Raw genomic sequence first — 10,326 nt, 5'->3', positions numbered from 1 at the left:
AACAAAATCTCTTAGTTTGACATATAGATGATATGTGAACTAACATAATTTGGAGGCAAACTGGACTATTATATGGTATACATTTATGAGAAAGAATATAGCAATATGAATCTATGCAGGCCATTACCGAGAAATCACGCAAATCCGTGTCCACTGTAGCCCTAACATTTCTATATACAGAACCTCAAGCCCCTTCTTTGCACATCAAATCTTCTCAGTCGCATATCCTTTGGGTTTTTCTACCATTCTTCAACATGCTGCCTCATTCACCCGCTTTTGCTCTTATTCTCTTTCTCTCCACCTTTTCGTTAACGTCCTCTGCAACAAATGATAAGCTTCCAAAAGGTTTCAGCATTGACCTCATTCATCGTGACTCACCATTATCACCGTTCTTCAACTCCTCCATGACCCACTCGGAACGAGCTCAGAACGCCGCGCCGCGTTCCCTATCCAGAGCTAATCGCTTTGGCGCTCCTCCATGACCCACTCGTAACGATGCAAGTTATCTCATGAAGATATCTGTTGGGACTCCACCTGTAGAGAGGTGGGCACTTGTAGACACCGGAAGCGACCTTATTTGGTTCCAGTGTTCGCCTTGTCCTCAGTGCTATCCTCAGAACGCGCCCTTCTTATGTGGCTTAGACCCTTGTAAAGCTCTGCCCCCAGTCAACGTGCAAGGCCAACTGTATCCTAAATGTGGAACATCAAATGAGTGTACGTATTTTTATTCGTATAAGGATAAGTCATGCACCATGGGAGAACTGGGCGCAAAATCAGTTAGTTTCGGCCAAGCTGCTTCATTTCCTAAGACGGTGTTTGTTTGTGGACACAACAACGGAGGATTCAACATGAACAACGCAGGACTTGTTGGGCTTGGTCAAGGTTCTTTGTCGTTAGTTTCACAAATGGGTAACGTTGGTCGCAAATTCTCCTATTGCCTGCCTCCTTACAGTTCAAAGACCACAACTAAACTACGGTTTGGGGAAGAAGCAACCATCTCAGGAAATGGGGTTGTGTCCACTCCGTTGATCACAAAACCTGGTTCCTTGTCTTCGTTTTACTTCCTCCACCTTGAAGGTACTACTTGTATTATGTTTTACTCTGAGATTATTAGTTTATTTTCATTTCAAGTTATAAGTTTAAACTCTTGAATTGTTCCCTGGTCTAAATTGTTTGTGTGAAATGGCCATTCATCGACAGGTATCACTGTTGGACAGCAGGCAGTGCAGACAGGTGAAAGCAATGGGAACATAGTGATTGATTCTGGGACGACATTGACGATACTTTCGTCAATCTTTTATGAGCAGGTTGAAGCTTTGGTGAAGCAAGCCATTGGAGCCGACCAATTCATAGTACAGGAGGATCCATACAAATTGTGTTACAGCAATGCTAACTCCATCCAGAACTTCCCAAATTTTGAGGTTCATTTTAGAGGAGCCAACCTTTCCTTAAAACCTCAGAACTTTTTCCGTCTCATATCCAACGATGTTATATGCTTTGCAATGCTCCCTACAGATGGAACGCCCATTTACGGAAATGTGGGTCAGATTGATTTTGAGGTGGAGCATGATCTTGATCAGAAAGAAGTGTTTTTTTTGCTCCCGTCGATTGTACTAAACAGTAGAGACCCGAGAGCACTTCCTATACACACTATCTCCGGTCCTAATTATAAGATATTGGAGGTAGTATATATACATGGAGCAGGAGTCGTGTGCGTGTTTGATGAATAATAAACTTTGGTTTTGTAAACCCTACATTTACTTTGCTATTACTTGTTCTATTTTCTATAGCAAATTAATCTTAAGTTGTAGTCAAAATTTATTTTGTATTATGATATATTTTTGCCTTTTCTTTTTAATCATAACAGTAGTTTATATACTTTTTTTGGGTAAAATTAGTTGATATACTTTGAGAATAACGAGGCTATTTTCTTAACCCTCCTTAAAAAAAGAAAAGAAAAGAAAAGAAAGAATTCTCAATTGCCAAATTTCACACTTTCACTGAATCCGAAATTCGTTTTTCTATTTTGCACTATAAGCGTAACGAGTATTTATTAAAAATAATATAATATTGAGCTTTATTCATTTCAATATCCACATTTTATAGATAAAGTTAATGTTCTTTACACTCTTGCATATTTACTCTACAATGAACTCTTTTTTCCAATGCTAATTCCTTGGATATTTTCTTTGAGAATGCTAGTGAGGTAAAACAAAAGTTCACCTTTGTTTAATTATGTTCAATGTTCCCTCCCTTTTTTCAGAATTACTCAGAATACAGAAAAATGATTTTAACAAAATATTTCAAGAAAAAAATGCAAAAATTAATCTGTTTAAATAATTGACTTATTTGAATAGTACAGAAATAAGCCCACTAATTCTAGACAGCAATACAATCAAAGCATCTAATTTAAAGAACAAATTATTATTAACATAATAATTTAGACTTTTTGTGAAGTCTTGAAGGGATTGTAAATAATTTAGAAAAAATTGTTACGGAAAATTAATATTATCTAAATACAAATTATTTTTAAGGAAAACATTTTATATAAATTCAATAAACGATATTGTTTTAAGGGATTATTGTAAATAATTTAGAAAAATCAATATCTTTAAGAAAACACCAATACGTTTTAGCCACATTCTCATTATATTCTTCCCTTCTTTTTTTTTGTTAGGCACATGTGCATCCTCTTATTAGACATAATTCTGTTCAAAGCATTGTCATGCACTAAATGTAAGCATCTCTCCTAGCGTTGATTCGAACAATAATTCGCTATATTATAAGGGATTAGTCCTTTCCATTATATCCAACTCAATCGGTCCTTATCTATGTATTTTGATTAGTCTTGAGTCAACACTCAATACAAAATTTTAAGAGAGAAATCATGCCTCTGTGGTTGGAATGCCATCCAACAAATTATGGGCCACTGAGATTTGTGGAAGATTAATACATAAGCTTTGGAATGACGAAGTCGCACAAGACAAGTGAAATGATCTGAAATGGAAAATGACATAAAAAAGATTCCATTTTTATACTCATTCAGTTCTAAATATAAGATCCATTTTGTAGTGTAATTTATACTAGAAAATGAGTTTCATATTTTATTACAAAGATTTTCTTTCAAGGAGTCTAGCAGTTTGAGAAGAAGAAACAAAATTAATAATGAACTTAACCCTGAAAACGTGCGTTGCGTATACCCTAAGTATTCCTTAAGGTGTATATTTCATTTCTCAACTTTATAAAAAGTTTTAGTTTGGTCTCTTAATTTTAAAAGGTATACTTTTAGTCCTTTAATCTTAAAATTATTAGTTTTAACTGATTTTTTTTTGTAAAAATCATGATTGTTTTGAGAATTAAACTTAATATTTTAGTATTTAAAATTTTTTTATTAATATTTAATATCTCAATATTATTATTTTTTTGTTAACAGTTTTAAAATTAAAGGACTAAAAATATACTTTTTAAAATTAAAAAACTAAATTAAAACCTTATATAAAGTTAAAAAACCAAAAGTATATTTTAGCTAACATTTTAATTGTTATTAGAATTATAAGTGGAATTATGTAAGAAGATTTTTACAAGGAAAAATCACAAAAAATACTGTAGAAATTGTGAAATTGGAAATCAGATATTTTGTCAGATATTTGTTGTTGACAAACTCAATTATTTTTATATATTTTGGTATCTTTTATATGAGTTTTGTCAGCTTAATTGGTCTCTTTTTGCCTTAATTGATTTAATTTAATTTATTTTGAATTATTATTTTATAGGGGCAAAATTGTCATATTTTTGGTTTAATTGTGAGTAATTGGTTTTTTTGAGGACAATTAATGCTACCTTACTTTTTGAATTTTGTTTGCAGGTTTTTGGAAGAATTAAAAAAAAAAAAAAGAAGAAAAGAAAAATAAAATATATATATATATAGCAATAATAAAAGGGGAGAGCAAAACGGAACGTTTTGCCCTCCCCCAACCTAATAATAATAATCACTCACGCACACGAGACGGACAAGCGGGTGGCGGCGCTGAAATAGAAACACACACACACGCGAGGCACACGGAACGAGCTGGAGGAGGGAAGCACGGACGGAAGGAAAAAAAACAGAGGCAGCGAACCAGCGGCGTGAAGGAGAGGATTCAGCGTGAGGTTCCACAGCGAAATCACTCCGGCAGATTCCATCTTCATTGTTCTTCATGGCTGAACCGAATTGGTTTGTTGGAGCTGTGGTTGTGATGGTTAAGAGTAGCTAAATCCTCCAATTCTCTAGAACAGTGTTTATGGCTTGAACTTAGATCTTCAAAGGGGAGTCTCAACTCTTCTAATCTTTACTTCTTTCATTATAATTGTGATTTTTAGGTCTTAGAATGAATTTTATAATGTTTGAATGGGCTGTGATGATTTATATTTGTATTGAGATTGGTTGTAGTTGTTGGAATCTTTGATTAGCATTTAACATTATGCTGTGATTAGCTTTAATTTCTTTACATTGTACTGGATCAGACTATGTTTTGAAATTATTGTGAACATTTAGTGGTAATTCAAGGTGGCTTGGTTATTGGACTAAAAATGTTAATTGCTTTTCTTTGATTTTCTTTTTGGCTAATTGTGCTGAAACAGTTTAATTGTGAATAATTAATATGCAAGGTGGCTTGGTGTTGATTATTCTAATTAAACCGAGTCTAGGGGGTGGCCCTTAGAGTCTTTTGAATTTAGCTAACTCCCAAATTAATTGAAGTAATGATAGCCTTAATCATTGTGCTAGAGGATTGCTCTTCCATTTGCTGTCACTTGTTAATTCTCTTTATTTATTTAATTCATATCCATTTTATAAACTAAAAATCCAAAAATTATTTACTCATTTTGCATCCTTTTAAATTTTGCCAATTAGTTAATTAAAAAGAAAATCAATCCATTTCCAAGTCAATTCTTTATTTTTGATACTTAGTTGCTTAGGATTTCAAATAAAGGCTCCTCAAAGTGAAACGACCCGAGTTTTGTACTATATTGCATTACTTGGATTTATTTTTGATTGGGAACCCCAAGGCAAACGACAAAGGCTCTCATCAGTTGTCATTTGCTGTTCCATTGTCGTCAAAACCTATACAAGACTTGTAACAGGCCCCGACTTGTGATTTTGCAATTTTCATGGTCTTTTTTTTACTTTTTACAATGCGTTAGGCATAACGCAGATATATTTATTTATTTTAAAAAATTAGATTTCCTTGGCGCATTGATTGACTTGACTTGGAGTAGATTGGTCGTTAGTCATTACTTAGGCTTTTTTTGGTCAAAAATAAAAAAAATTACTTAGGCTTTAAGATGATTGACTTGGGAGTCAAAACTAAAAAATTACTTAGGGTTTAAGATGATTGACTTGGGAATCAACCCAAAATTTATTTTATATTATGATACATTTTTTTAACAATTCTTATATAACTCGTTAAAAAAAAAAAAAGGAACTCTTAACTTGTATAGTATTCCTTGTTGAATAAAATGGCTATAATATCATTAAATAGGTTTCGGACACTTAACATGGATTAGTTTGATTGGTGATAATTGGGAAAAAAAAGTGCAATTAGCGATATAAGTCTCTATATATATATATAGTGCAGATGCAGATGAGCGAAATGAATAAAGCAGCAGAGAATTATAGATTGAAATTTAAGAAAAGAAACTCAGAAGATTGCATAATGAAGATAACTATAAATAAATTTCTCGAATTAGCCGGATGATTAGTTTCAAGTTGCATAATGTTTTAAAAAGAAAAAACTTGATAAACATGCCACCAAAAGAAAAAAGAAAAGAAAACAAATTATAAACAAAATGTTTTACTAAAACAAAGCATAATTATAAATCTTGGAAGATGATCATCAGTTTTTTTCTCTTTTATCAAGGGAAGATTATCAGTTGTAAATACCAATTAATTAAATTGAAGTGAATCGTGACAGATGAGATGTAAAACAATATTTAAATCAAAACCTATTTTTCTCCTGTTAACTCAATTTATAACTAAATTAATTTGTGGAATTTATAAATCAACTTCTCATCATATATTAACTGATTTTTTAGTCAATAATTTACGACTTATCTTTTATTATTTACAAATCATTCAATATTTTTCATTTACAACTTCTTCTAAATTAGAACATTTTTCAACCAATCGATCTGTGACCTATTTCCGTTATTTGTCTTTTAAGTGGGAAATGAAAGCAAAATTTAGAATTTTCACTGCTCATTGACGAACTATACCGTACGAACCCTCAAATTGCGTTGTGGGACCAGTGGTGTGAAATCAAGCATTGGAAACTACTCGTAGTAGTCAAAACGGGTTTTTGAAAAACCGGCCGGCTCAAATTTGTGAGCAGGGATGGAGAAGAAAGGCGCAGAAAAGCTTCTGGATATGAATCTTATCCCCATCCTTCGTCCCTTCAAGATGTTATGAGTCCCACGTTAGGAAATCTCACAAGTGTTGTGGGGTTTATAAGTTCAAAGAGCTCTCCCTCCCAATAGACTAGTCTTTTGGGATTGGGTTCTTCCCTTAGGCTTATGCTCATTACATTGGTTTTTTCATTGAGAGTTGGCCAATCGGAAAGGGCTACCTGCGGAAGGTTCTGACCAGTAAGAAGACTAAGTGAACTGCCGTAGAGTGGAGGGGATGTCGGCTCTCGAGAGGATCCCCGGAAGCTCTCGAGAGGAGTGCTCTGTTATGAGTCTCACATTGGGGAATCTTACAAGTGTTGTGGGGTTTATAAGTTCAAAGGGCTCTCCCTTCTAATAAGCTAGCCATGGAGACGGTTGCGAGGCTAGAAGAAGATAAGAAGCTCATCTTGGGCGCCCGACGATTTGCAAATCTGGACTGTAAATAAAACCTCCCTAATCTACAATGAAGAAAAGAAGACGACGTGCAAGTAATGGAATGGGAGTAGGGGAGAAAAGAAAATAAAATCTCGGGAGTAGAGATAGAGAAGCGTGTTTCGTATACGCAGGGCAGTTTTTTTTTTTTTTTTTGGAGCCAACACACAAAGGTAGATTTACCAAGGATGACGTGTGCTATAAATGAGTATTCATTAAACCTTTTTTAACGTTATTTTTCAAGGGAAAAAATTAAATTAATTATGAGATGAAGTTATATCTACTGGTACAAATTGCAAAAGTCAAAGATTTACCATACTATATATTAAAAAGGCTATAAAAATATTTACGTTATAATATTGTAATTATTAATGATTATTATATGATTAAAATATATAAAATATGTAATTTATCCTCTAAAATCATTCTTATTTAAGGGATAAGGTGGGCATACCAATAATTAATAGAAACAAAAATAAAAATATATAAAAAAAATTTCAAATAGGGTATTACTGTGAATGTGTCATGGACCTTCATCCCCACAAAAATTTCTTATATATAAGTTTTAAGGAAGTATAATATTATTTTTATTTAATTATTATGTTAACCACGAATTATTATGTTAACCACGAACCGCTCTTCTTTCCGGTTTAATTTCCGGTCCGGCTCTTAAAACATTGGTCAGAAGTGTAAGATGCAGACATGTGAGATAAAGAAACACAAAGTTCCCCAAAGTGTTTTACACGATCCATCATTCTACAAAATTAAGCATTGGAAGGACCGGCAAGTCAAGTTTCTAGAAAATGTTTTGCACCATCCATCATTCTTGTTCACTTTCACACTTCCATCATTCTTGTTGCGTATCCCTTTAATTTTTTTCCTGCACAAGATGAGTGATATTTTAGTATCTTATAGATAACAAAAATTGATGCAGTTTTAAATTTTCAACGAGAGCTCCATAATCACGGGCGCTCATTCAGGAGGTCCTGTCATTGACTTGAATATTCTTATAATCACAGTCAGCATAGTTATTTATATATTTCTTTTTTCGGTTTGTAGAAGGAATGGCTTAATATGTAACCCAAAGATCACGCAAACTGGTCTATAAATATAATCACCTCAGCATCTCCTTCTTCACCCATCAGTTCTCCTTTGTGTTTCTCCACCATTACTCTTCTTCAAACATGCATAACCTTTCACTCTTTCTGGGCCTTGTCCTCTTGTATCTTTCAACTTTGTGCAATGTCACTGCAACAAATAAGGTCCCAAAAGGTTTCAGCATCGATCTCATTCATCGTGACTCGCCATTGTCACCTTTGTACAACTCCTCGATGACCCACTGGGAGCGAGTTCAAAACGCCGCATTGCGTTCCCTGTCTCGAGTCAATCGTTTTCGCCAATCTTCTTCTGAAAATGCAGCTGAAATGAGTGAGCAACTGGCTCAAACTGATATAATACCAGACGATGGAAGCTATCTTATGAAGATCTTCATTGGCAGCCCACCTGTACAAAGATGGAGTGTTGCAGACACGGGAAGCGACCTAATTTGAGTCCAATGCTCACCTTGTACTCAATGCTACTATCAAGATGTCTCATTGTTTGATCCCACAAAATCTTCCACCTACAAGTCTCAGTCTTGCGGCTCAAGAAACTGTGCTCTTCTTCCTCAGCCTCAACATGAATGCGGAAGCTCAAATCAGTGTTTGTACATTTACGTATATGGAGATCAGTCTCACACGGTGGGAGATTTGGCTACAGATTCAATCGGTTTTGGTACTAGTGATGGCCAATCTGTTTCGTTCCCTAAGTTAGTGTTTGGATGTGGACATAACAATAATGGGAAGTTCAATAGGCGCATGGCAGGACTTGTTGGACTAGGTAATGGTCCTTTGTCCCTAATTTCACAACTTGGTAATCAGATCGGTCGCCAATTTTCCTATTGTTTGCCTCCTTTCAACACAAAGGCTGCGACTAAGTTGAGATTTGGAGAGGAAGCCAAGATATCAGCAAATGGGGTCGTGTCCACTCCCATGATCACGAATCCTAATAATCCCACCTTTTACTATCTCAATCTTGAAGGTATACGTATGTGTTTTGCTTTGAGATTAATGTTACTCTCTCTTGCGCATTTTCATTTTAAGGTTTTGAACTTGCGAATTCAAATGATTCTTGAAATAGGGTCAATGGGATTGCACCCGGTCCTATTGGTGACCCTCCTGGCATGAGCAAACTGGATCCTCAGGAAAACTTAAAAAAAAAAAAAAACAGAGAATTCAGTACTTTAAGTATTTTGCACTAAACGGTGTATAATGATATTAGATATGAATCTTTATTTTGCGGTCTGAATTATCTAGGTAAAATGGTCGTTGACAGGTATCACCATTGGGCAACAGACAGTGCAGATTGATGAAAGCGACAGAAACATAATAATTGATTCTGGTACGACATTGACACTTCTTCGATCAAGCATTTATGAGCAGGTTGAAACTTTGGTGAAGAAAGCCATTGGAGCCGACCAGTGGATAGTGCAAAACTCTCAATTAAATCTGTGTTACAGCAATGTCAACTCTATCAACAATGTTCCAAACTTTGAGGTTCATTTTACAGGAGCCAACATTTCCTTAAAACCTCAGCACTTATTCCTTCTTGTATCCAACGACGTGATGTGCCTTGCAATGTCTCCCACAAATGGAGATTCCATTTACGGAAACGTAGCTCAGATGGACTTTGAAGTGGAGTATGATCTTGATCAGAAAAAAGTTTCTTTTGCTCCAGCCGATTGTACTAAACAATAGAGAGCCTCTTCAAGTACCAGCAATAATATATAGGGTGTTTGTTGCCCCATAAACTTTTCTTAATTACTTTCCAAATGTTTTTTCTTGCTTCTTTTTGTTATCAAATTCTATATAAAATAAGTAATATTTTGATATCTTATGACCAAAAAAAGGATATATGCAGTAGTTTTGGGTTTTTTTTCAAAATGATTTTCCAAAATTTTTTTTATCTAAATTAAAATGAATCTACGTGATTTTAGAGTTTTTTTTAAAATCATAGAAAAACCTAGAACTGCACCATTTTTTTTTGGCTCATAATAAGCAAAAGTTCATTATTTTACATAGAGTATAATAATAAAAAGAAACAAAAAAAAATAACATTTGGAGGGGGCAATAATATTAGAGGGGGCAGCAGTGGCCACCTGAAATCCACAATATATATATAGTTACTCTTCCGGTTCTAAATATAAGACCCTTTTTGTAATATAAATTACATTACAAAAGGGGTCTTATATATTTAGGACCATAGGAGTATTATATATACTTGATGAATAATATATTATCTTAATATATAAGGACCTATGGACTCTGAGGCAACTTATGGAGAAGGAACCAGGCTTATGAGAAATCTCATAAAGAGGGCCATGAGCGTTTGTATATAAATATATATATATATATATATATATATATATAGGTG

General features: G+C 34.2%; 2 protein-coding genes across 2 annotated transcripts; both read left to right on the top strand.

Moving 5' to 3' along the window:
* Window positions 1–416: 416 nt before the first annotated feature.
* LOC114753011 (aspartic proteinase CDR1-like) lies at window positions 417–1,730 on the top strand. The gene is made up of 2 exons (XM_028941690.1): window positions 417–1,077; window positions 1,201–1,730. Exons 1-2 carry the CDS (start codon window positions 510–512, stop codon window positions 1,728–1,730), a joined length of 1,098 nt encoding a protein of 365 aa, XP_028797523.1. The 5' UTR covers window positions 417–509.
* Window positions 1,731–8,186: 6,456 nt separating this feature from the next.
* On the top strand, window positions 8,187–9,682 carry LOC114753010 (aspartic proteinase CDR1-like). The gene is made up of 3 exons (XM_028941689.1): window positions 8,187–8,360; window positions 8,526–8,934; window positions 9,229–9,682. The coding sequence occupies exons 1-3, from the start codon at window positions 8,187–8,189 to the stop codon at window positions 9,648–9,650; spliced, it is 1,005 nt and encodes a 334-aa protein (XP_028797522.1). The 3' UTR covers window positions 9,651–9,682.
* Window positions 9,683–10,326: the final 644 nt, after the last annotated feature.

This window comes from Neltuma alba, unplaced genomic scaffold (genome assembly GCF_004799145.2).
Source record: "Neltuma alba isolate B1F8T4 unplaced genomic scaffold, ASM479914v2 tig00007631_pilon, whole genome shotgun sequence".
NCBI classification, from domain to species: Eukaryota; Viridiplantae; Streptophyta; class Magnoliopsida; order Fabales; family Fabaceae; genus Neltuma; species Neltuma alba.
This window is presented reverse-complemented; position numbering and strand designations above follow the sequence as displayed.

What these genes read in the sequence shown, in the direction of transcription:
- LOC114753010 (XM_028941689.1), top strand. Translation starts at nt 8,187, where the DNA reads ATGACCCACTGGGAGCGAGTTCAAAACGCCGCATTGCGTTCCCTGTCT. An exon ending in TCTTCATTGGCAGCCCACCT is followed by an intron (nt 8,361 to 8,525) that starts GTACAAAGATGG and finishes CTTCTTCCTCAG; the next exon opens with CCTCAACATGAATGCGGAAG. An exon ending in TTACTATCTCAATCTTGAAG is followed by an intron (nt 8,935 to 9,228) that starts GTATACGTATGT and finishes GGTCGTTGACAG; the next exon opens with GTATCACCATTGGGCAACAG.
- LOC114753011 (XM_028941690.1), top strand. Translation starts at nt 510, where the DNA reads ATGAAGATATCTGTTGGGACTCCACCTGTAGAGAGGTGGGCACTTGTA. An exon ending in TTACTTCCTCCACCTTGAAG is followed by an intron (nt 1,078 to 1,200) that starts GTACTACTTGTA and finishes ATTCATCGACAG; the next exon opens with GTATCACTGTTGGACAGCAG.